Raw genomic sequence first — 26332 nt, 5'->3', positions numbered from 1 at the left:
GGGGGGAGCCCCGCCCTGGCAGGCTAAGGGGGAGAGTTGCCCCCCCCCGCCGCCGTCTGGGCTCCGCCTCTATTCGCCGCTGGTGCGCCTGCGCAGCGCACGAGGCCTGCCGGGAATCGTAGTCCACGTTCGGAGTCAGCAAGCCGACGCATGCCCACCGTGGTCCACGCGCAGGGCATGCCGGAGAACGTAGTCCGAAGCCTCTCCCTGGTCTTTACCAGCCACTTTTGATATTATTTTTCTTCCCCTTTGCTAAAATGGAAGGAGCATTTTTTTTTAATTTGATTTGATTATTTTTTTCCCCCCTTGGCCAGCTCTTTTTCTAGATCCTCCACCCGAAGCCGAGGGTTAGCGATGGGGGGCGAGTGCTCCTCCCTTCCCCCATGAGGACTAGAAACTTGCCTCCTCGGGCCCCCTCCTCTTAAAATGAAAGGGGTCTCATTTGCATTTCAAGCCCCGGTGCTCAGTAGCCAAAGAAAAGAGAGATGATGGGCCATAGCTTGGAGAAAGAGCGGATTTTCCCCAAAAAAAGGAGAGGGGGGAGAAAGGGATTGGCACCTTTTGTATTGCTTTCATTTCTGCTTTTGTGTGTGTGTGTGTGTGTGTGTGTGTAAAGTGGGAGGGGCATGGTGGGGGTGGGTGACATGAGAAACACAGAAAAAGAACCTGAGTCCATCCACTATTTCTTTGGGGTGACAAGATTTACAATCTCCGCAAATCCGGGGTGCAAAACATCCGCTTTTTGTCCTTCTCTTCTTGTTCAGCCAATCCCCGCCGTCGTTAAGTGGCACGACGGTGGTTCAGCAAATCTGGCCTTCCCCCTTGGCTCTGCCCATCCAGAAGGCCACCGAAGGGAGAAATCACGTGACCTTCTGGGATGCTGGAACCGTCATAAGTTCATGCCAGTTGCCAAGCCTCTGAATCTCGACCATGTGATCCACAGGGATGCCGCAAACGGTCGTTAAGTGGAAATAACGGCCCTAAGTGACTTTTTTTCCCAGTGCAGTTGTAACCTCCCAACGGTCACTAAATGTAGCTGTTTGTAAGGCGTGGACAACCTGTATAAAATTTCCGTTCTGGCTTCGGTGTGTAAACAACTTTGGAAGGACACAAACAGGTGAGGCAGGGAAAGGAGAGCCCAGAGGCAGCTTCCGAATTCAGAAATGTCAAGGGGCACCCAAAGGAACAGCCCCACTCCCGTCCTTGAACCCGGACGCCCCCATCTTGCCGGGGGTCCCCAGATCCCCTTCAAGGGACAGGGATGACTGACAGTCTTCTTCCTCTTGTTTCCTTTTCTTTTTTTCTTCTTTTTTTCCTCCTCCTCTTCCTCCTCGTCTTCTCCTCCTCTTCTTCTCCTCCTCCTCTTCCTGTTCTCCTTCTCTTCTCCTCCTCCTCTTCTTTTCCTCCTCCTCCTCCTCTTCCTCATCTTCTTCTTCTCCTCCTTCTCCTCCTCCTTATTCTTTATTGTTTTATCCCAAAAAGTAAAACAGACAGCAGAAAACCAAACAAAACTAGAAAAAAACAAAAAAACAAAATTGAATTAATGCAGAAGAAGCTGACTTCCAACCATTCGCCTACTGACTGTTCAAACTTCCGGGGGAAAAGGGATGTTGGGCCGTTTTTTCAACACTAGCAACAATAACAATAAATAATAACTGGACTCCAATCCCTGCAAGCCCCCCTTTGCAAGAGACCACTAGACAGCCGTTTCGAACAGAAGGCGGTAGGTAGGATCTCCTGCTCGAGCAGGGGGCTGGACTAGAAGACCTCCAGGGTCCCGGCCCAACTCTGTCGTTCTTTAGAAGAAGGAAGCAGCAGCGCTGGAGACCGGAGACCCCGGCAGGGCAGCCGCCCCCTCCCCACTGCCCGCCCTCCGAGGTCCGCCCAGGAGGCGGGCGCCTTGCCCGGGCGGAGCCCCGCGCGATCCCCTCCAGCCCGCGTCTCTCAGTCCGGCCCTTCCAGGCATGGAGGCGGAAGCGGCGCACGCCTCGGCTCTCCTGCGCGGCCTGGCAGCGCTGCGCTCGGAGCGGGCGCTGCTGGACGTCACCCTCCTGGCCGGCACGGGCGAGGAGTTCGGGGCGCACCGGGCGGTGCTGGCCGCCGCCTCGGGCTACTTCCGCGCCATGTTCGCCGGCGGCTTGCGCGAAGCCCGGGCGTCCCGGGTGAGGCTGCACGGCGTGGAGCCCGACTGCCTGGCGCTGCTGCTGGACTTCGCCTACACGGGCCGGCTGGGCGCCCTGAGCCCGGCCGGGGAGGAGCAGCAGCCGCCGCCGGCGCAGCAGCCGCAGCTGGCCGAGCGCCTCTTGCGCGCCGCCGACCTGCTCCAGTTCCCGGCCGTCAAAGCCGCCTGCGGAGCCTGGCTGGCCGCCCGCCTGGAGCCCGCCGCCGCGCTGGACCTGCAGGACTTCGGCGAGACCTTCGCCTGCGCCCCGCTGGCCGAAGCCGCCCGCCGCTGCGTCCTGCGCCACGCCGCCGACCCGGAGGGCGAGCTGGGCGCCCAGCTGGAGCGCGTCCCGCTGGCCCGGCTGGTCTCCTACCTGCGCGAGGACGCGCTGCGCGTGCCCAAGGAGGAGGCCGCCTTCGCCCTGGCCCTGCGCTGGGTGCGCGCCGAGCCCGGATCGCGCGCGGGGCTCCTGCCCCAGCTCCTGGCCCACGTGCGGCTGCCCTTCGTGCGGCGCTTCGCCCTGCTGGCGCAGGTGGAGGGCGAGCCGCTGGTGGCCCGCTCCTCGGCTTGCCTGCGCCTGGTGGCCGAGGCCCGGCTCTTCCAGGCGGGCCGCTTGGATCGCCACGAGCGATCGCCCTGCGCCCGGCTCCGCCCGCGCCCCTCCACGGGGCTGGCCGAGCTGCTGGTGGTGCTGGGCGGCTGCGACCGGGATTGCGACGAGCTGGTGACCGTGGATGGCTTCAACCCGCGCACGGGACACTGGCGCTACCTGGCCGAGTTCCCCGACCACCTGGGAGGAGGGTACAGCGCTGTTGCCCTGGGCAACGATGTCTACGTCACCGGTGAGGAGGCACACACACACACACACCCCCGCAGCCCCCTTCTTGCACCCGGGACCCCTTGGCGGGAAGTCAAACTGTTAGGATCGGGCCTGCGCTGGGGAGGCACTTGGAGGGGGGGGGTAGCGATGCCCTGCTGGGGTTTTGAAAGTGGGAGTTATAGTTCGGTAATAGGCGGGAAAGCCGGCTGGGTGATTTTGGCCGGTCACTGGGAGACAGGGAGTTCTAGTCCCACCTCAGGCAGGAAAGCCGGCTGGGTGACCTTGAACCCATCATTAGGAGTCAGTGAGTTATAGTTTGGTAATAGGCAAGAAAGCCCGGGAGGTGACTTTGGCCCAGTTACTGGGAGACAGGGAGTTCTAGTCCCATCGTAGGCAGGAAAGCTACCTAAAGTGGGACTAGAACTCCCCGTCTACCAGCCATCTTGCATTCGTAACCTGGGACTAGAACTCACCCTCTCCTGGTTTCTAAGCCTTTTCCACTAGCCCAAAGCTCTCTGCACCCGCTCTCTGACCGCTCTCCTCCGCAGGCGGCTCCGACGGCTCGCGCCTCTACGACTGCGTCTGGCGCTACAACTCCAGCGTGAACGAGTGGACGGAGGTGTCCCCCATGCTGAAAGCCCGTGAGTACCACAGCTCGGCCGTCTTGGATGGCCTGCTCTACATCGTGGCGGCCGACAGCACCGAGCGTTACGACCACACGCTGGACAGCTGGGAGGTCCTGCAGCCCATGCCCTACCCCATGGACGACTGCTCCACCATCACCTCCCGCGGGAAGCTCTACGCCACCGGCTCCCTGGCCGGCAAGGAGTCCATGGTCATGCAGTGCTACGACCCCGAGTCGGACCTCTGGACGCTGGTGAACTGTGGGCCTCTGCCCCCTTGGTCCTTCGCCCCCAAGGCGGTCACTCTGGGCGGGCTGATGTACTTCGTCAGGTAATGGGGAGGGTCTCGGGTGGGAGAGTTGCGAAAAAGACGCCCATTAGGGCCTCAGGAATGGAGATCAGAGTCCCAAAGCAGCCACTGGATTATATATCCTATTGTATTTATTATAGTATATTGCATTATATTGCATTGCTTTATATTGTATTATTATATTTATTATACTATACTATTATTTTGCATTGCATTGCATTACATTATATTTATATATTATATTAATTCTACTATACTATATATTATATTGCATTGCATTACAATATATTATATTAGTTTTATTATATTATATTTTTTATATTATATTGCATTACAATACAATACTGTATTGTATTGTATTATCAGTCCAGAAAGAAAATGCAGGCAGTTCTCGGCTTACAACGGTTCGTTTAGCGACCGCTCAAAGTTACAAGGGCACTGGAAAAGTGACAACCATTTTTTAGCACTTTTATTACACGGTCGTTAAGTGAATCCGCCTTCCCCATTGACTTGGTTTGCTTCCCTGAGACGCTGCGACAGTCGTAAATAGGAGTCCGTTGCCGAGCGTCCGAAGTTTGATCACATTGCCAATGGTCGTAAGTGTGAAAAACTGGACCTAAGTCACTTTTCTCAATGCTGTTGTCACTTCAAGTGGTCACTAAATGAACAGTTGTAATTCGAGGACTACCTGTAGTTTAATTCTTTCCACTTATCTGTGGTTGGTCTTCTGCAGTCTCTTAGCCTTAAAAGAACTTTTTCTTTTCCCAAAAATAAAAGGGACCGGTTGCTAAAAGTAGAACAAAGTTTGCAAAATTAAAGATTTTTACAAGTCCCACGTTCCAGAGGCTATAAAAATAGCGCCTGTTTTCCAGAGGCTCTTAAGGTTCTCTGGCTGGCTGGCGTCTTCCACCAGCTCGTGAGATATACATATTTTAAAAATATGAGATTATTGCAACTTCTCTCTGCTTTCTCCAGAGGCTGCATTTTTTGGGGAGCCTCCCCCCGAATCGGATGGGGAGAAAAAGACCCCTTTTTTTCTGGCTCCAAAACCTCCTTTTCTGCTTTGGGCAGAAAAGCTCTTGATATTTTTTTTTAAAAAATGAGATTATTGCAACTTCTTTCTGCAGAGGCTGTCTTGCGCATTTTGGGGGGAACCTCCCGAATTGGCTGGGGAGAAAAAGCACCCCATTTTTTTTTTCTGGGGTCCCAAATCTTCGGGCGGACGACATGAGCTGCTTTCGCTGATCTTATCGGCTGCTGGAGGTCAGGGTTTTAGCCAAAAATGGCCTTTCGGGTGGCCAGGCCTGGAACTTGTCCCCCCTCTTATCGCCAAGATAAGAGCCGTGTTTGCGGACGGCAGATGGCAGGGAGCCTGCTTGGCATTTCCGCACGGTTGGTGTGCAAATGTGGACAGCCCCCCACAGCTGCTAAGAGGGCTTTGGCTCCAGGCCCCCCCCTTTCCCCCACCCCCACCCCCCTTTTGTGGGCTCTTGAGACAAACGAGGAATGCATGCCAAGGATTTTTTTCTTTCCCAGCACTGAAATTTGCAGCTGGTCCCTGCAGATTTTCTCGCCGCGCAGCTCTCCGGAGCCGGCTTTAAAGCATGCTTCGAATTCCTCACCGAACCCAAGAAAAACGTCCCTGTTGCCAAAAGCAGACGAGGCAAAGTGCCGGTGATCCTTAGACTTTGGACTCTGCAGTATTTCCTCCCGAAAGTTTTTCCAACAGGGGGAGAGAAAAAAGGACCAAATTTCCTGCAAATTTCCCAAATTGACGTGGGCTGCATTATTATTATTATTATTATTATTATTATTATTAATTAATTAATTAATTATTATTAATAATTATTATTATTATTTTAAAAAAGACTTACAAACGTTCATTTAATGACCCTCCAAAGTTACAACAGCACTGGAAAAAAGGGACTTTTCACACTTAGCGACGTCACGACCGGGTGATTAAAATCCAGACCCTGGCCAACTCATATTTATGACGTCGCCGTGTCACGTGATTTCCCTCTGGCCACCTTCCGACAAGCAGCATCCACGGGATGCTGCTTAACAACCATGTTACGAGCTTAAGACCTGCAGGGATTCGCTTAGCAACCGTGGCCAAAGAAAGTCGTAATGTCCACTGAACGAACGTCTCAACTTAGCCGCAGAAATGGTGGGCCTCCGTTGTGGTCATAAGTGAAGGGCCATCTCTAATTTTGGCCTCCTGTTTGTGGCGGCTCCAATAGGTTTGTGTCTCCAGCGTGGAGGTGACAAACAATTTTTTTTTCTCCACCCTCCCTCTCTCCCCCCATTCCTGGGTCGCACCTGTTGCTGTCACACTTGGCGTTTCACAATTGGAGCCGGCCAAAGGAACACACTGTGCTTAACTCACAACGCCTGGCCGACAACTCTTCTGGAAGGTTCTGGGTAAAACAAGGAACAGGCTGATTTTGCGCAGGGTGCATTTTGGGGTGTTTCATAAGCAGACTGATCTCTAGGGATATTAAGCGGGGAAAACTTGCAAAAAAGGTTTCCTTTCCGTCAAGAAATGTGAAGCTTTGCTTGATAACACCCTAAAATCTAGATGAATCACAAGGATATTCGGGTATGAGAGCCAGTTGGGTGTTGTGTTTAGGGCGTCAGGCTAGAAATCAGGAGGCGGTGAGTTCTATTCCCGCCTTAGCCGTTAATAATTATTATTATCTATTCTTTTTCTTCTCCTGCAGAGACGACTCGGCTGAAGTCGATGTCTACAACCCCACCAAGAATCAGTGGGACAAAATCCCCCCGATGCTCCAGGTAGGTAGCGGGTCTGGCAAATTTAAGAGGAGCGGACCTCAATTCTCAGAATTAACTTTAACAGCATCAAACAGCAACCTCTGTCTATCCCAGGTCCTTGGGACGGACTCAGTAAGGATCAAAATTGTCAAATCCAGCCTGGCTGATTGTGCGACCGGCCCTCCTAATACCATTGGCATTGACAAAATCCCCACCAGTCAATTGCGAAAGGCAGCTTGGCTTGGAACGGCTTAAATCCCACGACAAATTCGTTGTCAAACAATCATGCCTGTCTCTTCCCACATCCTTGGGACGGACTCAACAGCTGGATAAGAACACCAGGTCCCGTCTGAACATCTGGCTGACCATGCAACCAATTGTCATCGATCATAATTTTGGTACGTTTTCTTTCCTTCCCTCCATTCTAGGTGCACGTCGGAGGAAGCTTGGCCGTCCTTGGAGGCAAACTTTACGTCTCCGGCGGTTACGACAATACTTTTGAACTCTCCGGCATGGTTGAATCGTACGATCCCGAGACCCGGAAATGGAGCGTGGCCGGGCAATTGCCGGAGCCCATTTTTTGGCACAACAGCGTCAGTATCTTCCGTCAGTTCATGCCAACGGCTCTGGAGGAAGAGGAGGAGAAGCGGGCTGTGGAAGACCCCTTCGCCCCCAACCCTCCGCGACAAGACCTGCAGGAGCTGCGTTAAGGGGCTCCAGGGGTTGTCGGCTGTTGTGGTTTGTCGGTGGCCCGGTGGGACCCCTCGAGGTTAGAAGGCAGAGGCACCCCGTTGTCGAAGTGGGTTGGCACGCTTGGTCCTGTCCTAGCAGCTCCGCAAATCTCCTCTTTGGTGAATGCAGGAACGGGGTGGCATTGCAGGGTGGTTCCTGAACGATTAATTGGGGGTGGAGGGTGGGCAGAGGTTTTGGGGTTCAGGCACGGGGGTAGAAGAGTGGGGGGAGCTATGATAGGAAGGTCTTCCGTGTGAGGAGAAGGGTCAGAAATGCGGCCTGGGGTGCAAAGCCAAGCCAGAACGTGTCCATTCCCCTTTCTTGACCTTGGACAGAATTCATAAGTCAAGTTTTCTGTACTGGTTAAAAAAAAAAAATCCTCTAAAAATGATATTTTCTCTCCCCCGGGGCTGGGATAGATGACCTCAAGGGGAAACTTCCTGGTTTTTGCTTTTCTGTCATCACCCAGTCAGGTTGACCAGAGATTCCGTCTTTCGACATGGCATGCCATCCATTCCTTGGTATTTGCTAGGAGTGGGGGGTGGGAATGGATCGTGTTGCCTGTCCTCGCACTGACTGACGGGGTTGGACTGGATGTCCTTTACGGTGCCCACCCCACCCCCATTTACATTTCTGTCATTCTGCATCTGGAGAGAGAGAGAGGCCGTAATATTTTGATTTTCCTGGAAGAAATTGCACATTGAGCCAGTGTGCCTTGGAGGCGAAAGGAAAGCCTCGTGTTAATGCTTGGGTCATAAACCATGAATGATGGTTATAAGGCGCGCCAGCTGGAATTGAGCTGCCGTGCAGGATGTGAACAGAAACCCTGTGTGTGCCAGTTGGCTCAACTGAACCCCATTTTGGGTGTGCCTTAAGATTGAGGGGGAGCCTTGATTTTTTGCCCTATGTGGCATCACAAGGACCGATCGATTGCATTTTGGGAGTGGATTTTTTGCAAAATTAAAAAAACGCGAATATGGTTTGTGGATCCTCTGCAGGGCAAGGGGATATCCCCAGCAAATTCCCTTCTTCCAGGTAGGATAATCCTGGTTAATTTCATTCACGGTGTGTTTCGTACCGGGCCTGGCTTTCTCCACCCAGGCAACAGTCCATTCAATAAACCACAACTAAACCAACTTCCGCTTTAGCAAAATGGCAACCAAGCCAACGTGGTGCCCTTCTGAATTTTTGATCCACTCAGAAATTATTTCAGCTTGTTTTTCCCCCACTCTTCAAACTTTGGCAGGAAAAAAAGACATCTTAAATTTACCAAATTAAGGGATTTTTAAAGTTGCTTTAAAAAAAAAAAAAGGCTGAATTGACACCCTACCTCTGCCATTCATTCCTCAAGAGGACTAGCATCTTGGGAAAAATAATAATAAACGATTACCTTTTCCAGTTTTTTTTAAAGACTATTCCCCATGGCCTGTAATCTCTACGATGGGAGAAAAGGGTATTTTTATAGACTTTTTAGTTTCTATGCACTGACCCAGAATGGACGAAAAGAGAGAGACCGAAGCAGCAATGCAGGGGGGGAAATGATTTCCTTCTTGCGTTGCTGCTTCGTTCTCCGTTTTACCCATTGCAACTCTGCAATTGCTAAAAAAAAAGAAAACCTCCAGATAGTCCTTGACTTACAATGCTTCACTTAGTGACTGTTCAAAGTTACAAGGGCACTCAAAAAAAGCGGCTTATGGCCGTTTACTTACGACCGCTGTAGCATTCCCCCGTGAACACGTGTTCAAAATTCGGATGCTCGGCCCGACTCGTATTTACTTGTATTCTGAGGGCGGGGTCCGTCATTAAGTCGAGGACTATCGCTATTTAAAGACGGGCTTGTTTTTCCATGCGGTCGTGGCCGTTTTGCGTGGTTCTGCTTTTAATCCCTTCCAATGTATGAGAATAATTATAATTATTTTGGGGAGCCTGTTTCAAGAATGGGAGTGTTTGCAACCTCCGTTCCTTTTTTGTATTTATTGAACATTTTAAATGTAGTCCTTGCACTTGGCCTAACGTACTGTAGATTTCTTTCTCCTTCAAAGCAAACAATATTCTGGTTTTTGGTAAAGCTTTCCTTTGAAAAACTTGAAACGTGCCAAATAAAAGAAATGTGTTTGTTGACTTTGCCGGAATCTGATTGAGGAAAGCGAGAGAGGGAGACAGGAGAGAGAGAGAGGGAGAGGAAAGGAAGAGAGGAGAGAGGGAGAGGAAAGGAAGAGAGGAAGAGGAGAGAGAGGAGCGAGGGAGAGGAGAGAAAAGAGAGAGAGACCGCAGAGGGGATGCGTTTTGCATGGAGGGGTCTAAATCCCATCCCCGCTGGGTGAAAATTCACTATTTCCAGTTTCTTCTTAAAAACCTCCAGAGGTGGAACATCCGCAACTTCTACAGGCAAGCCGTTCTCACTGGTTAATCGATCTGAGATGGCAGAATTAACAACATTGGGAGGGGCCTCGGAGGTCGTCTAGTCCAACCCCCTGCCCAAAGGGGAGACCCTAAGGCCATTCCAGGCGAAACGCTTGGTTAATCGTTTATTATGGGGAGCACGCCGCTACATCCCACAGTTGTTCGGGATAGTTATGAGGAAGGTCTGTTCCGTGACTTCGGCGGGGCCCAAATTCTCGTCGGAGCAGAGTCTCTGTCCGGCGGAGAGATCCACGCTGGGGGCGGCGCCCTGGGCCAGGGCCTCCACAATCACCTCCGCAGAGCCCACCTCCAGGACGTTGGGGGCCTGCAGAGCCACCACCACCACCTTCTCGTCCTCGATGACCAGGTTGCGTAGCTTCCTCTGGCGAGGGTTGTAATTCTTCACCCGGTCGTGGATTTCCATGTGGCGTCTCAGGTGCGCCTGGCACGGAGAGAGAGAGAGAGAGAGACGGCGAGGAAGTCAAACGGGCAAGGAAGGTCCCTAAATTCCAACCACCTCAGTGTCACCTTCAGGACCCAATTAATACGACTGGAAGGGGCCTCAGAGGTCGTCTGAGGATAATTTTTTTAGCCAAGGGCTTAAGGACACGGAAGGTTTTAGATGACTCCTCCCTGCCTCGAACCGATAAGAAGGCAAAAAGGAACACACACACACACACACAATACCTGCCGTGTGAATTTGTATCCGCATTCCGTGCACTCAAACTTCCGCATCCCTTTGTGTCGCCGGACGTGGACTCGCAACTGTTCCACGGCTACGAGGACCACAAAAAAAAAAAAAAAATCGGTTAAAAATTGGTGTTGGGGTCTCCGCCGAGAGTCTCCAAAGAGCGTGCAGGGTCTGGAGTCAGACAGGCCTTCCCTGCTCCTCCCCCAAGGAAAGGGTGCCACCAGGTGAGTTGGCCTTTGCAGCATGGGAGAAACGCAGCGTGGCTTTCCCCGATCCAGCCGTTTACCTTTGAATGTTTTCCCGCAGATCTGGCAGAAATGTGGCCGTCCTTCCTGGTGGCGGCTGGCCACGTGCCGGAGGAGCGGGCCCCGCTCGGTGAACCTCTGGGCACAAAACTCGCAGCTGAAGGGGCGCTCGCCCGTGTGGGTCCGGTTGTGCTTATCCAGGCTCGCTGCGGACGAGGACAGAAATGAAGGCAATAGATGAACCTGTGGGATGTGGCTTTGTCTCAACCCTGTGACCGATCCTCTTGTGCGTCCTTCCCAGCTTGGATGGAGAGACACACACACCCCTCCACACCTGATCCTGGTTCATCATCTCCTTTTAACAACCCTGATAAATCTCTTACGGGTCTTATTTTCGGGGAAACACGGGACGCCTCCCCGTACCTTGTGTGCGGAAGGTTTTCCCGCAGAGGTGACACTGGAAGGGTTTCTCGCCCGTGTGGGTCCGAAGGTGCATGTTGAGGTTGGCTTTCTGGGTGAAGGCGTGCTGGCAGAACTCGCAGACGTGCGGCCGCTCGTTCCTGGCGGGAGGAGGGGGCGCCCCGTCAAGATAGGCCCGCGGCAAGAAAAAGCTCGCCTCCCCGCAGCCTGGCGGGCCCGCCCTCCCCCGCCGGCACCTGCCTGTGCTTGGCCTTGACGTGCATTTGCAGGCCGTTCCGGCTGGAGGCCCGGTGGCCGCACTCCTCGCAGACGAAGAGCTTCTCGCCCCGGTGCTTGAAGGCTTCGTGGAGGCTCAGCTCCGTGCGGGAGAGGAAGCATTTGGAGCAGGAGGAGCACTGGAGGAGAAGGGACGGGCGGGATGAGGAAGGCGTGGTTGGGGGGGGAGACCCTTCCTTCCTCCTGCCAAACCTCAGGGGGCTTGTGACACCCGCCGATGATGCTCGCTCACCGCGTGGGGCTTGGGGGCCCGTGCAACTTGATGAGGTGGCTCTGTAGCTCTTTCTTCTGCATGAACTGCTGGATGCAGGAACAGCACTGCAAAACAGGACGGGCACCGCTCAGGGCCAAGGTGCCCCCCCCCCACCAACAGAGGGAGGGGACCGGGGGGGGACTGGAGCTGGTTCTCCCCACACACACACACACACACCGCCACTCCTTCCCTGGCACCCTTCAATCGGGTCCACGTTTGGCAATTCCCGGCTTTTCACAGCAGAATGCAAGAAACGCACCCAACTGGACTCTACGGGACACACGTCCGTCTTCACATACAGCGGTAAGGGCTGGGCAGCATGGGTTGCCGGGCCTTGGGGGAGCAATTACTCAGCGCGGCCACCCGTCACCCGCTTGCGCCCAGCAACACAGGCTGGCTCACCTTGTAAGGCATCTCGCCCGTGTGGGTCACCATGTGCAGGCGGAGTTCAACCCGCTTCTTGAAGACCTCTTGACAGACAGAGCAGGTGTGCACCTGGCAGGAGGGGAGGGGGAGGCAAGAGAGGTAGAGTCGAGTTGGAACCCCGAACAAGCCTTCTGCCGGGGTTCCAATGGATGCCCTAATCAAGTCATGAGCGTTGAGCCAAACTTCAAAAGAAATCCAATGATTTATTAGGAGCAGCTGGCTCTGCCCCACGTAATTTACTGCCCACCTATGACCCTGTTTCTCCCTCCCAGGGTGTGTCATAAGTCACATTCTCCAACTGGAGGTGCATGATGAATCACATTCTCCAACCAAGCACCTTCATGGCTGGTGTGTCATAAGTCACGTTCTCCAACCGAGACTCTGGGGACTATGCCCCTCCAACTGGATCGGTAACCAGGGAGACAGCCTGGGTAAGCTATGCATGGAATGTACTTCTGGTTTTCGATTTCCTTGCTGCTCCTTCAGGGTTTTCCTCCTCCCTCCCTATGGCAACTCAAAAGGAGGCCAGGGATGCTTTACGAGTTGGCATCTTCCATCTTACTCCACCAACCTTCCCAACCCTGTGAAACAGCTGGTTTCCTCTTAGCAGGTTCTGGAGAACTTCCGAGACCAGCTTTGTAACACAAGGCCAGCTTTCTTTTGCCAAGAGGACTACTTGGCCAAAGGTTGGGCTTCCTACCCACGCAACTACGGACCCCCCCCCAAATTGGTGGCTCCCCAAAGTCGGCGACCCTCCTAACTCTCCAACCGGGAAGGAGCTGCCGTTTGAAATACCTGCTCTGACCGGTTCACGCAGTTCCTGGCTTCGTGATCCAGTAGGTTTTCCTTCCGGAAGTAGCACTTCCCGCACTTGGAACATTCGAACGGCTTCTCCCCCGTATGCTTCCTGCAAGGAATGGAGGAAAATATATAAATAAATAAAAAACGGGGTCGAATTAGCAATGTCGGGCTTTGCTCATTCCAGGGAGCGAGGTTGACCATCGGTCATTCCAGGGAATGAGGTTGACCAAGGAGTGAGATTGAACATGGTCCTTCTTAGGAGATTGATTGATCATCGATCATTCCAAGAAGGGAGGCTGAACACAGTCTTTCCTCAAAGACTGACTCAATCAACGGTCATTCCAAGGAGCGGGGTTGACCACTGGTCATTTCCAGCGAGGAAAGTTGGGCATCGGTCATTCCAGGGAACGTGGCTTCATAAAGCACAGATACCGATACCTCAAACAGGCCAGTGCATCTCCAGCCAGGAACACAGGAGAACCACCCAACGAGAGCAGAGACACCCCCACTTCCCTTCCACAGGTTCCCAGAAGCCTCCTCTTCCTCCTCCCCAGACGCCCCAAACTTAACCTGTTGTGGACCTTCAGGTAATATTTGCTCAGGAAAGACTTATGGCAGGTGGGACATTCAACCGGTTCTGCCGTGCCTCGCCGGGGTCTGAGGGCCGCAGCCTTGTGATTGTGCCCGTTTCCGGGGGTTTTGGAGCTGCTGCGAGAGGCTCTGGTTAAGGACGGTCTTTTTCTCGCCCGGGCGCCCTCCTGACCGGGGACGTAATCTTCATCCGTGTCGCCTTTTTCCCTTCCTCCACCGAGGTCCTCAGAAGGGAGATCGCTCGATCCCAGGACCTCTGGGGTCTCCTGCTGGGAAGGAAGAACACGGCTGCTTGTGGAATACTAGACTGTCCCGGGACCTCAATGAGGGCTGGTCCCTTGACGAGTCCAAACTTTTTTTAAAAAAATAGGCAGGTGGCACTCCAAATTCCCCACTCTCCAAACCTGCGGCAAACTGCTAATGACTTTTCAAGACCCCCGCACCTTCTCCCCTCCCTCCCCTCCAACTCCTCCCCCCGGTTTTCTGGGTCAGGAGCAGACAAGGGCAATTCCTAGAGAGCACCGTTACTCCGCACGCCACCTCGTGACTGGCGCCCGCGTCCTCGGCGGCTTCGTTTTTCAGGGGCCGTTTAAGTTCCTTACATTCCGGGGAATCCTTTACGTCGCCCAGGCGGCTTACAACGTTTGTTTTGGGGAGCCTTTTTAACTTCCCCCGAGGGAGGCCGGGGCCGTCCGGGGGCCCCTGAGCTCCTTTGATGCCCCGGATGCGGGGACTTTCCACGTCCGGCGGGCCAGGAGGCTCAGCCTCGCCAGTCGGCTCCTCCGCCGGCGGAGTGGCGTTGGGATCTCGGTCGACGGGAGCTTGGCCGCTCGGCGAGGGGCCGGATGGGAACTCCTGGCACAGCTGGATGGCCTCAGGGACGCAGAGCTCCTTGGCCGTCTCCAGCAGCCGGTCCCGGTTGTCCGGGGTGACGGCCAGGTGGCCGGTGTAGAAGAAGTCCAGGAGGAGGGTGAAGGCCTCCACGAAGATCTCCGGGAGGATGATTTTGCGGGAGGCGCCGCCATCACCACCGTACGTGGTTTGGAAGAAGGAGCTGCAGCAGGCCAGGACGCTCCAGTGGGCTTTGAAGACCAGGCTGCCCACGGCCAGGGTGGCATCGCAAAACTGGCCCTTCTGGCGCTGGCGGTTGAGCTCTTGAAGGACTCGCACGCTGTGCTGGGCAAAGGCTCCCTCCATGGCACGCTGGGAGAGAAAGGAGGGGCGGCCGCGTTACTAGAAAAAATAATTCCCTCAACACTGTCCACAACTATTAACAAAGTGCCTGATGATTCTTGACGAAAGTCTCTTTTCTTTTACGTGGACCGAGAGCATTTGCACCAAGACAAATGTCTTTGCAAAGGCAGGAAGAGAGTTCCCGTGCAACGGGGGTGCAACGAATGTGCAAATGGTATGCAATGCTGCCCAGGGGCCGGAAGAAGTGCATGGGTTTTGGAGTCCCACCCGCACCAACTTTAGTACAACTCGGGCTCGGCCTTGGGGGGGGGGGGTGTCTTTGCAAAGGGGGGGTTCCTCGTTCAAGGGGCATGCAATGAGCGTGCAAAAGGTATGCAAGGGCCGGAAGGGGCGCATGGGTCTTGGAGTCCCACCCCCCCCCCACCAACCTCGGTGCAACTCCAGCTCGCCCTGGTGTGTGGGTGTGTGTGTGTGTCAGTCTTTGCAAAGGTAGTCCTAGTTCAATGGGCGTGCAAGGGCCAGCACAGCCTTATGGGTCCTAGAGTCCCACCCCTTCTTATTGCAAACCAGCCCTGCCTGCAGGGATGCCCCCCATCATCTCCAGCCCGGCACAAAAAGGCTCTGCCTGCCCCCTTCCCAGCCCTTTCAGCCAAGTAAAGCGCCCCGCAACCTCCACCCCAGGAGCCCCGGGCTCACCTCGCTCGCACGTCCCCCACTCACTGCGGCCGCCGGCAAGAGGAGCGGATCGCCGCCATCTTGGCCCGGGCAGAGACACGCGTGACGTCACCACCGGAGGGGCGCGGTATGCTAATAAGGGGCGGGCCACGCCCCCCCCCCAACGGCCACGCCCCCTCCCCGGGCCACGTGCGGATTCTGGCTTTTGCAAAGGGGGAGGGAGAGAGAGGGAGGCGGTGCACCACGCAGCACATGCTTCCCAGCCAGCCCGTGAATGGGACTGGTGATCCCAGGGGAGGAGGACCTGATTTAGAGAGAGAGGCGTGGTTTTTGCCCTCTTATGTATTTTTTAAAAAAATAACATAGTATTTTTAATCTGTTTTTGAGATAAATGGATTTCAACAGTAGAATTTGTGCTGAAGGTCTACCCATCTTAAAATAAGCCTTAAATTTTTGCAGCAGCTTTGCTTAAAGAGGGGAATTCTGGGAGCTGAAGCCCACCCATCCTCAGAAGTCTCTGATAGCCTCCTCTATGTGATTTCATCTCCTTGGATTGGAACTGCAAGGGGGCAAATGAATATTTAGGAAAGGGTTTCCCCCTCCCATCGTCTAAAAAAATAAACCAATAATCTTCATTTTACTCTTTGCATATCGTTGGGGGGGGGGGGCTTCCTTTTAATTCAACTCGCTAAAACATTCCCGGAAGATGGAAACCAAGAGAAGGGGCTCGTCTAGCCTTTCGCAGCTCTATGAGCACCAAAGGAGGAGGAGGAGGAGGAGGGCGGAGAAAGCGTGGCGGGCCGTCCTCTCGCGAGAGTCCTCGAGATTTCGCGAGACCACGGCCGCACCGTCGCTGTGGAGACCTCTTCGTTGCTCCGGCGAGGCTCGGATGGGTCGAGGCCACCGCTCGGCCGGCCCGAAGCGGCTCCACAACGGGGCACCTCGCCGAGAAAAACCGCCTCCGCTGGAGCTCCCGGCTGAGCCGGCCACCCTGACGGCCGCCGATGCCCGCGAAGGCCGCGCGGTGGTGCTGCTCCCTGCGGAGCAAGTGAGTGTGGGCGGGGCCATGCAAACGAAACGGGTGGAGTTATGTAAATTTTCTTAGGGGGCGGGGCCTAGCGTGTGTTTACATGCTGCTTCCGCGTCTGGCTGCTATTTGAATGGCAGGTCGTTGTGGGTGGATCTTTGGGGGGCTCCTCCCCTTTTTGGGGGGCTTTAGGTGTCATTTCCGGGCTGGATCCCCCCCCCTGCCACCCCAAGGCTTAAATCCCGAATACAGGCAGTCCTCGACTTTTGACCACAAGAGAGCCCCAAAATTCCCATGGCCTAGCAAAACGGTTGTTAAGTGAGTTTTGCCCGTTTTACGACCTTGGACGTTAAGTGAATCACCGCTGTTTTTTAAAGTTAGCAATGGGGTTTCTTAAGCGGATCTGTCTTCCCTGCTGACTTTGCTCATTTGGGAAGGTTGCAAAAATGGGACCCCCCCCCCCCCGAGACACCACGACCGTCATAAGTCTGAATCCGTGGCCGAGAGCCCCAGTTTTGATCCACAGGGATGCGCATTGGTCGTTAAGTGTGAAAAACAATCCAAAGTCGCTTGTTTCAAGCCGTCGTCGTAACCTTGGGTCGCTCAACGAACCGTTGTAAGTCGGGGAACTCCCGCATCGTGTGTCTCTTTCCAACCTCGCTCTGTTTTTCCTCTCCAGACTCTGACCTTTGCCGGGAAGTGTCGCCTGACGTGCCTGTATGGATCCGTGCGGGTTTTGGGGTTCACCATCGCTCCGGACCAGCCCCCTTACGACCTCTATTCCCCCCACACCTACTGCGCCCTCACCGTCGAAGCCGCCAACGGCCTCAGGGACCCGGAAAAATCAGAGAAGGAGATGAAAGTGGAGGCCAGGGCCCTCCTGCGAGCCCACTTTGTGCCCCAGGGTAAGGAGCGCCAGGTGGACCAGGTTGGTTTCACGTTGGGCTTCTTTGCTTTTCCGTGTCCCACCTTCACTGGGTAGACGAAATAACTGCAGGTGGAGAACATATCCAGCACGCCTTCCTCCAAAATATGCATTTCTAACAGCAGAATGTAGAGTTGCTTTTTGGTGAGCAAATCAATTGAATGAGTAAATGAAAACCTCGGTTTCCCTTCTTTCTTTTTCAGAGGCCAGAGGCCGACTGCTCAAAAACTTTGGGCCAGACTGCTGCCTCCTCTTGCTGGAACAGCTGGACACGCCGGAGGCCAAGTTCATTCTCAGCCACCCGGAATTCGCCAAGATCTTCAGAGCAAAAGTGAGTTCCACGGTTGCCTAAAGACAGCTAAGTCTTCAGTTGCTGTTGCAACAATTTCGAAGGGTGGCTTTAAAGAAAGTTCACTGAACAACCGAAGAAGCTTCTTGGCTGAGAGGCAAAACCTTTTTCTAAAAAGGAGGAGGAGAAATAGCAAGAAAGTTCAATTTGCCTTTTGGAAAAACCACTTTTGGCACATTGTTTTATACATATGTTGTACGTGTATGAATGAACGATGTGTGTATATTTGTATGTGTCTGTATAATTTGTAAATCCCTCAGTGATAGACTGAGGTGACCTGCTGCAGAAATTGATAAACGGAAGGGGAGGGAAGGAAGGAAGGGAAAAAGGAAGGACGAAAAAGGAAGGAAGGATAGATTTTAGACTAGGTTTTTAATTATTATTATTTTAATTGTTTTAATTTTTAAATACTCTGTAGTGTGATTGTGATGTGGTGTTTGGGGCACTGTGTTGTAGCATCTTTCAAATTTCATTGTATTCATGGAATGCAATGATAATAGAGGTATAGAGGTATTCTAAACAAAGGAAAGAGAAAAGAAAAGAAAAATATTGTGTCTGGAGTGACCATTGCTCTGGGCAGAAGAGCAAAACCACACCAGGCCTTCCTCTGATTTTTGCCTCGGAGTCCCTTTCACCTCCCCCACCTCTTCCCCACCGCAGGTCCCTTTTGGCTAATCCCCCTCCTCTCTTTCCCCCTCTAGAAAGAAGACGTCCCCCCTTTCATCCCAGAGGATGCCGTGCTGGCATCTGCCGGCCTTGGGCGGCTGGAGCCCAGCAGCGGCCTGCTGGTATCCCAAAGCATGCATTCGGCCGTCGGGGAGCTGATCCACGCTTGCCAGGGTGGGTAGCTCAGGGACAGCGGGAGGGGGGTTGTCTTTGGGAGCAGGTCTGTCTTTTGGGGACGGTGACTTCTGGTCAAATATTGTCTTATTAATTGAGCAAAATGTAGAAACACAAAAGAAAATAAGAGGAAAACGGGAGCGAAAGAGGAAGGAGGAAAAAAGTGCAGAGGAAAGGAGGGGGGGAAACCTTGACTTCCAACTCCTGTTGGTGCATTCCCAGAGATTCCCTGTGCTCTGAATTCCCTTCCCGTGCTGAATTCTTGAATCTTCACCCCAAAAATCTCATCCAGGCTCTTTGCTTGCTTGTTTTAGTGGAAGATGAAGGCTGCCCGGTTATCTTAGTTTGCGGCCCGAAAAGCATCGGAAAGTCCACGTTTAACAGATACCTGATGAATCTTTTACTAAACCGGTAAGTGGGGGTCCCCCCCGTAATGGGGGTCCCCCCACCCTCCCTCTGGCTGCCTTAAGCTCGGTCTGTTGTTTTGCGTTTCGTTTTTTCTTCCCTGTTTTTCTCTCCTTTTAAATCCCAGCCTTCCCTGCCTCGAATACTTGGAATGCGATTTGGGGCAGCCGGAGTTCAACCCACCAGGGTGCATTTCCCTGGTCAGTGTGCGGGAACCCCTTTTGGGTAGGTGCCTTGCAGGATTTTTTAAAAAAACTTAAAAAAAAACAACAACCCAGCTTTGAAAAAAACAGCCAGAGGAACTTTTGACACTAGGAGGACGAGCAGTTGAGGAAAAAGGGAGGAACAAATATGTGGAATTGACCCTTGGACTGCTGCAATTTTCAGGCCCGCCATTCGCCCACCAGCGGCCCCCTCGCAAAATGGCCTTCTATGGGGACGTCTCCTGCGAGCACAACACGGAGCGGTACCTCGACACGCTGAAGTACGTCTTGGGGGGCTACGAGAGAGACGTCCCTCTGCTGATCAACACCATGGGATGGGTGAAAGGTAGGGGGTGGCAGTCTGCTAAGCCAGTCTTCGTCCTCTTCCTCTTCTTTTTTCTTTCTTTCTTTCTTTCTTTCTTTCTTTCTTTCTTTCTTTCTTTCTTTCTTTCTTTCTTTCTTTCTTTCTTTCTTCCTTCCTTCCTTCCTTCCTTCCTTCCTTCGTTCCTTCCTTCCCCTTCTTCCTTCCTTCCTCCTTTCTTTTTTCTTTCTTTTTTTTTCTCTTCTGCTTCTGCTGCTGCATTCTTCCTCTTTCTCCTCTTCTTCCCCCTCCTCCTCTCTACAAACCCCGCTCCCTTCTAGCACTGATGATGTACCCTAGTCAGGTCGCGAAACATCCACAAGAAAACCACCCAGCTGAGAGACAGGAGATGGGCCAAGCAAGAACCTCGCGGTGGGTGATCCCCGGTTTCCATCTCACTCTGGTCCTCCTTCCCCCCCCCCCGTCTCTCAGGGGCCGGCTTGCTGCTCCTAATCGATGTCATCCGCTCGCTGTCGCCCACCCACGTCGTCCAGCTGAGTGCCAAGGATTTCGAAGAGCTGCCTCTGCTCTCCGCCGACTACATCCACGCCACCGCCGGCCTGCACACCCGGGGGAAGCCCTCCCTCAAAAGGAAGCACCCCGGCGGAAGCTGGCAAGGCACCCATGCTCCACAGCCCGGCCATCAGTTGCTGTGTGTCCAGGCAAACTTTCCGGGCGCCGGAGTCTCCGGCATTGGGTACGTGGCAGGGAAAGACAGGAGAAATAAAAAAAGAAAAGAATTCGGAATATGAATAGGGTTTTTTTTTCCCGGCTGCCCTGTTCTTGCCTTTTTTTTTTTGGCTCAATATTTTCTCGATTAAATTTATAGGGGACGAGGTCCTCTGCTTACAGCCATTCGTTCAGTGACCAAGAAAGCAAATGGGGACCAGAATTTCCAGTGTCGTTAAGTGTGAGAAAAACGGTCCTGGGGGGGGGGGAGTGACTTTATGAACTGTTTTTCACACTTAACGACAAGGGGAAAGGCCGTTGCGGTCGTAAGAAGAGAGCTGTCTGCCGTTGTCTCGCTGCCCCTAAGAGATCGAGAAGCATTTCACCTTCTACCCTCCCACCCATCTCAGACAAGCTGATAACAGGTGCTCCTCGGCTTATGACCGTCCGTTTAGCGACGTAGGACCGTGTCCCCCACTTAACAACCGTCGCAGCATCCCAGTGGTCACACAATCCAGATTTGGATGCTTGGCACAAGCGACTCGTATTTACGATGATCACAGCGTCCTGGAGTTACGTGATTCCCCGTTTTTTTGCGATCACCGGGCGGGGCCAAGTCAACAGGGGAAGCCGGGTTCACTGAGCAACTGAACAGCGGTGGAAGAAAGGTCGTAAAACGAGGCCCAGCTCAACCCTAACGGATGTCTCCCTTAGCTTCAGAAACTCCGGGTCGTAAGTCGAGGACCCCCGTCGTTGACGTACCTCCGCTTTGGTCCTTGCAGGCGAACGCACAGCAGTACCCTGAGGAGCCTCACTATGGTGGGCTACCTGGGCCAACTGCAGCCCCCCAGCCTGGAACCGGTGGTCCCCCTGGCCAGCCTGGTGCCCTATCAGGTGAGGCCCTACCTGGGGAGAACGGGCAGGTGGAGGGAAGGGAGGCTCCCTTGCGTTAACCTGAGCGAAGGACTCCAGGTGGCTCCTGCAACGTTTTAATCCCAAGAAAGTTAAAAAGGGCTTATTTAACTATCGCTGCCCTTACAGTCCCGCACTGATGGTGTAGCCTAGTTGGGTCATGAAACGTCTGCAAGGAAACCATCACGCTTAGAGAGCATAAGGAACCCACAGCTGCTCCTCCTCCCTCTTTTCTCTTCCTTTTCCTCCTCCCCCCCCCCCGTTCTTTCCCCCCTTCTTTCTTCTCCTTCTCCACCGCCCCTCCCAAAAAAACCTCACTCCCTTCTGGCACTGACAATGTCACCTAGCTGGGTCATGAAACGTCTGCAAGAAAAACCCCCAGCTCAGAAAGCACCGAAGACCCGGCAGTCTTCTTCCTTCCTTTTTCCTTTTCTCCTCCTCTTCCTCCTCTTTCCCCTTCCTTTTCTCCTTCTCCACAAACCTCCCTCCCTTCTAGCACTGATGAGGTTGCCTAGTTGGGTCATGAAACGCCTGCAAGAAAACCACCCAGCTCAGAGAACACCAAGGACCCCACAGTCATTTTCCTCCTCCTCCATCATCCTCTCCTCCCATCCTCCTCCTCCTCCTTTTCTTCTTCCTCCTCCTCCCATCATCCTCTCCTCCTCTTCCTCCTCCTCTCTTCCTCCTCCCATCCTCCTCTTTCTGAGCTACAAATACTCTCTTTTTATCAATATCCCTGTGCAATTTCCTTTACCTGGTTAACATCTCCCTAAAACTAAATCCCTCCTCCTCCATCTCTGCTACCTGAGGGACTTCCTGAACACCTGAAGATCTCCCTCCCTCTTGCTTCCCCTTCCTACCCTAAATTCAGATAGCCAGTTTGGCCGCGGCTCGGTGATGTATATTTGCCCGTCACCCAGACAAAAAATACCGAATGGTCGTGTTTCCCTCTCCCAGGTGCCCTTCAACGCCGTTGCCCTCAAGGTGATCCACGTGGACGTGGCCCCCACCCACATCTTGTGCTCCCTCAACGCCAGCTGGGTCGGCTTGTGTCACTTGCCGGATCGGGTCCCGTGTAAAGCAGAGCGGCCGGTGGTGTTGGTGTCTCAGGCTCCCCTCTGCGACTGCCTGGGCTTCGGTAAGCGGGCCTGGTTGCAAGGGGTAGGATTTGAACCGGTGATCGTTTGGGGCCCCCCCTGCCCTGGTCCGCCCTTTATTTCCGAGTTTTGCAGCTCTTAAATTCAGTCTTAAAATCTCCATAGTTGGGACAATTTCTGCGTTGTTGTTTTTTTATTTTAAAGACCCGTTTTGGATCTAACTGCCTCCTTTGCTGAACAACCAGAGGACGAAAGCCAAAATCTTAATTTCTTTTTAATAAAAACAGGAATCGTCCGAGGGGTGGACATGACCAACAAGCTTTACTACATCCTGACGCCGTTGGCTCCGGAGAGCTTACGCCGCGTGAACTGTTTGCTGATTGGCAACATCGCCATCCCCAATTGCGTCTTTCTGAACCAAGTAAGTGGGCGCTGGAGCGCTTAGGCAAATGTCCACGGGCAGCGAAGGGCCGATCTCTCTTAATCCCTCTCGCTGTGGCCGGTCTCTCTTAATCCCTCTCACGGCACTTTCGTTACGCACGGGAGGACGCTGCTCCTTGGCCGGCTGGCTGGCGGGGTCTGAGCCCAAAACATCCACCGTGCAGCCATGCAGAAGATCCAAGCAAGGGGGGCGGTGCTCCTGTTTGCCAAAGGGGCTCCCAAATATTGAGGGTAGATTTGGGAGGAGGCCTGAATGGGGGGCGGGGGGCGGTCTTAGCACACACAAGATCCCGTACGAGGAGGAGGAGGAGGAGGAGGCATCTCGTGCGGTGCCAGTTTGTGCTTCTCGGGGGAAAAACCGCGGTCATCATTCCCACTCTGAGCAAAAAGATTGTTAGAGCTGCACCCAATTTTATGACCTTTTTTTCCTGCGGTGGTTAAGCAAATCCCTCTGGTCGTTAAGTGAATCAAATGGTCACTAAGCAGTTTTGTCGGGGAGTTTCTCCTTCGTTCCAAGTTGCTTCTTCTCCCCTTGAGAAGTTTCCATCCCTGGTTTCTTCTCTTGCCTTCGGGGGCTTTGAAGAAGAGCTTGACCCCTTCCTCCTCTTTGGGGCAGCCCCACAGATCCTGGAAGGCTGCTCTCATGTTCTGTGGTTAACCACGGAGTTTGAAGGGACCTTGGAGATCCTCTAGTCCAACCCCCTACTCAAGCAGGAAACCTTACATCTTCCGGGTCAAATGGTTGTCCAGTCTTTTCTTGAAAACCCCCAATGATGGCGCACTCAAGTTCTGGAGGCCCTTCCGTCCGTCCGTCTGTCTTTCTGTCGTGTATCTTATTTATCTAAGAATCTGAACCCGAGGGCCGGGAGGGGCCTCCAAGGTCATCCAGTCCAACCCTCGGCTCATGCAGGAGACCCTCTCCCATTCCGGATAAATGGCTGCCCAGTCTCTTGTTGAAAGCCTCCAGTGACGGAGCACCCACAACTTCTGGTGGGAAGCTGTTCCATCCATCCCTCTGTCTGTCATGTCTCTTATCTATCTCAGAACCTAGAATCACAGAGCTGGAAGGGACCTTGGAGGTCCTCTAGTCCAACCCGCTGCTCAGGCAGGAGACCCTAGGCCATTCCAGACAGATCTCTTCTTAAAAACCTCCAGCCTTGGAGCAGCCACAACTTCTGGTGGCAAGCTGTTCCACGGGTTAATTGTTCTCCCTGTTAAGGATGTTTCTCCTAAATTCTAGGTTGCTTCTCTCCTTGATTAATCTTTATTCTTACAGATCATTGCATTGAGATGGTCAGTAGCCCTGGGGGGACAAGCTGCTCCATAGCAGCCCACCCAACACCTCTTCCCCTGCCAGATAAAATTGTTCTCCAAGGCTCCCAAGCAGCGTTCGACACTCCCGTCTCCTGGATTTTCAGAAGCATCTCCTTAAGGACGAGGGTCCCGTAATAGCGTCTGCTCCATTCTCTCCATACCTCCTTTCTCTGTTTCCAGGCCAGGACCGATGGGGAGATCCCGTACGTCACCTCGGATTACAACTACGACGTTTCTGGTGCTGGGAAATTAAAAATTAAGAAGCACCTGCAGAGGAGAGAACACCGTTGCCCATGAATTCTTCCTCTGGAAGGGTTGGTCTCCGGGGATCCTTCCTGCTTTCGGCCGGCGTGGTGCCTTCCCTTGGCGAAATTCGTGTCCCTCCCTTCTCTGATTACCCTTTTCTTTCTTTCTTTTTCTTGTAATCGCGATGTTCGAATTAAAACACATTTTGTACAAACCTGGTGGGTATTTGACTGTCCACGTCGGCTTTGGAAGGCTGTGAAATCAAGATTGAAAACCTTAACTCTCTCTCTCTCTTTTTTTATTTTGAACTTTTATTTTTTTCTATTAAAACACGAAACTCCGAAAAAAGGTTTTTTTACAGAAGCGAGAGATTTAAAAAATATACATGAAAAGGACACAAAAACATATAGACATATTACACCCCCTAGTTCGTTACTGACAAAGTCCTTGACTTCTGACCGCAGCGGGACACCAAATTTCTCTTTTGAAGCGAGCCATTCGTTGTTTTTAAGTAGATTTTTACTGTGTTTTCCACCAATACAACTCAAATCATAAATCACATTTTCAACAGCGTTTTGACATCTACAAATATTGTGAACTTACAAGTCTTAATACATTTAATATACAACTAACAATAACTATTATCTTTGTTGTATTACTGATTCTATCTTATATGTTCTACATATTTACAAATCATGTTCTTAATGTCACAGTTAATCTTCACATCTTAATTCTTATATCTATTCGCTATCCATTCATAACCATTAACTAAGAATCCTCTTTCTGTTTCGTTTTTAACGTGAGCATATCCATCGCAGCACATTCCATTATTTTTCGTTGGACTAATTCCTCACTTGGGGTTTTTCCACATTTGTGCGAAAGCGATCCATTTGGTAAGTGTTGGTTTGCACAACCTTTTTTTTCCCCCAAGCCCGCCCCTTGTGCAACCGGCTGCTAAAATTGTGCTCATTGAAGGAGGTTGTGGGTTCGGTGTGCGATGCCCAGGACAATAGCGCCACGCTGGGTGTTTGTTTAATGGACAATCCCTTTTATTCTCTCCGTCATCGGAAAAAGGGATTACGTCCAGCGGCCGGCCGTCTGCCCCGAAGCAAAGAAAACAGAACGTGAAGCAGAAACAGCAAAATGAAGGTTGAAAATGAGCCAGATCTGGGGAAATTCATCCCAGAAGGCGTTCCTGGTGCTTGGCCCCTCCCTCCATTTTTCCCTCTGGATCGCGTGGCTCCCTCTCAGCTTCATTCCTTTTGGGGGGGGGACCTCATGGACACCCCCATCTATCGTGTCTCCTTGGCCCAAAGTCACCCAGTCGGTTTTAATACCCGTTGTGCAACTAGATTGGCCCAAGTCCTGCAGTCATCTTGAACACCCATCGAGGAACTAGAACTCACCGTCTCCTGGGGGACTGGCCCAAAGTCACCCACCTTCCCTTAGCGCCTAAGGCAGAACTCGAACTTGCCTCCTCCTGGTTTCTACCCGGGCGCCTTTTAACTGACCCGGAGCTATTTATCCCATCCTGCTCTCTGTCCACCAGCTGAAATTCCTCAGGTTTGATGGCGCAGGGGAGCAGACTCCACAACGACCAACATTCAGCCGGCGTCCACTCCGATTTTTTCCACCAGGCCGATTCCAAAATCTCTCCATTTCACGGGCGGCTGCTGGCTTGATCTGTCTACTTTTGTATGCTGGCTTAATCTTTCTACTTTTGTATGCTGGCTTACATGCTGGCTTTATCTACTTTTATATGCTGGCTTTATCTACTTTTATATGCTGGCTGGTATGCTGGCTTAATCTTTTATATGCTGGTTTGTATGCTGGTTCAATCTGTCTACTTTTTTTGCAAGCTGGGCAAGCCAGCCCATGTTGGCTTGTCATGCAAACTCCCATCCAAGGAAAATGGCTTTGCCCTCGCCTCTCCTCGGGTTGGGGGGTGGCGGGGCGGAATCAGGCCTTCCCCATCCGGTCCGTCTCCAAGACCCCCATCCCCCCTCCACCCCCTCCCTCCGTCTGTCCGTCTTGTCTCGGGCTTGAGTTCCCTCTCATGAAGGACGGACGGTGTCCGTAGGAGGCGAAAGAAAAAGGCTCTTTGTCCTGGCCAAGTTGACGAACATTGCTGGGTTTCAGCCCGACTC

The 26332-nt window shown here is 52.9% G+C and overlaps 3 protein-coding genes across 4 annotated transcripts; 2 read left to right on the top strand and 1 right to left on the bottom strand.

The window, feature by feature from the left end:
* The first annotated feature begins 307 nt into the window (after positions 1 to 307).
* KLHL21 (kelch like family member 21) lies at positions 308 to 9542 on the top strand. Of its 2 annotated transcripts, XM_026689571.2 has the most exons (4): positions 308 to 3006; positions 3533 to 3938; positions 6638 to 6710; positions 7118 to 9542. In XM_026689571.2, the coding sequence occupies exons 1-4, from the start codon at positions 1965 to 1967 to the stop codon at positions 7397 to 7399; spliced, it is 1803 nt and encodes a 600-aa protein (XP_026545356.1). In that variant the 5' UTR covers positions 308 to 1964; the 3' UTR covers positions 7400 to 9542. The 2 variants fall into 2 exon arrangements, with proteins under 2 accessions (XP_026545356.1, XP_087800705.1); XM_087944579.1 differs by lacking the exons at positions 6638 to 6710; positions 7118 to 9542 and adding an exon at positions 5454 to 5730.
* A 394-nt stretch (positions 9543 to 9936) lies between these two features.
* ZBTB48 (zinc finger and BTB domain containing 48) lies at positions 9937 to 15516 on the bottom strand. Its single transcript, XM_026689569.2, is given in 12 exon segments — positions 9937 to 10266; positions 10512 to 10600; positions 10802 to 10966; positions 11184 to 11320; positions 11421 to 11575; positions 11689 to 11705; positions 11708 to 11774; positions 12112 to 12204; positions 12931 to 13042; positions 13507 to 13793; positions 14068 to 14730; positions 15418 to 15516. Coding segments are annotated over 11 exon segments (2076 nt in total). The 5' UTR covers positions 14725 to 14730; positions 15418 to 15516; the 3' UTR covers positions 9937 to 9969.
* A 688-nt stretch (positions 15517 to 16204) lies between these two features.
* On the top strand, positions 16205 to 24399 carry NOL9 (nucleolar protein 9). Its single transcript, XM_026689570.2, has 12 exons — positions 16205 to 16444; positions 17103 to 17328; positions 17552 to 17679; positions 18399 to 18537; positions 18852 to 18948; positions 19070 to 19167; positions 19330 to 19491; positions 19939 to 20203; positions 20958 to 21069; positions 22045 to 22225; positions 22472 to 22605; positions 24120 to 24399. Exons 1-12 carry the CDS (start codon positions 16286 to 16288, stop codon positions 24234 to 24236), a joined length of 1818 nt encoding a protein of 605 aa, XP_026545355.2. The 5' UTR covers positions 16205 to 16285; the 3' UTR covers positions 24237 to 24399.
* Positions 24400 to 26332: the final 1933 nt, after the last annotated feature.

The sequence above is a fragment of the Notechis scutatus genome, chromosome 16 (genome assembly GCF_049901735.1).
Source record: "Notechis scutatus isolate UNSWTSFEM ecotype Mainland chromosome 16, rNotScu1.2, whole genome shotgun sequence".
Lineage (NCBI taxonomy): Eukaryota > Metazoa > Chordata > Lepidosauria > Squamata > Elapidae > Notechis > Notechis scutatus.
Note: the sequence above shows the minus strand (reverse complement) of the source record. Positions and strands in the feature narration are given on the sequence as shown.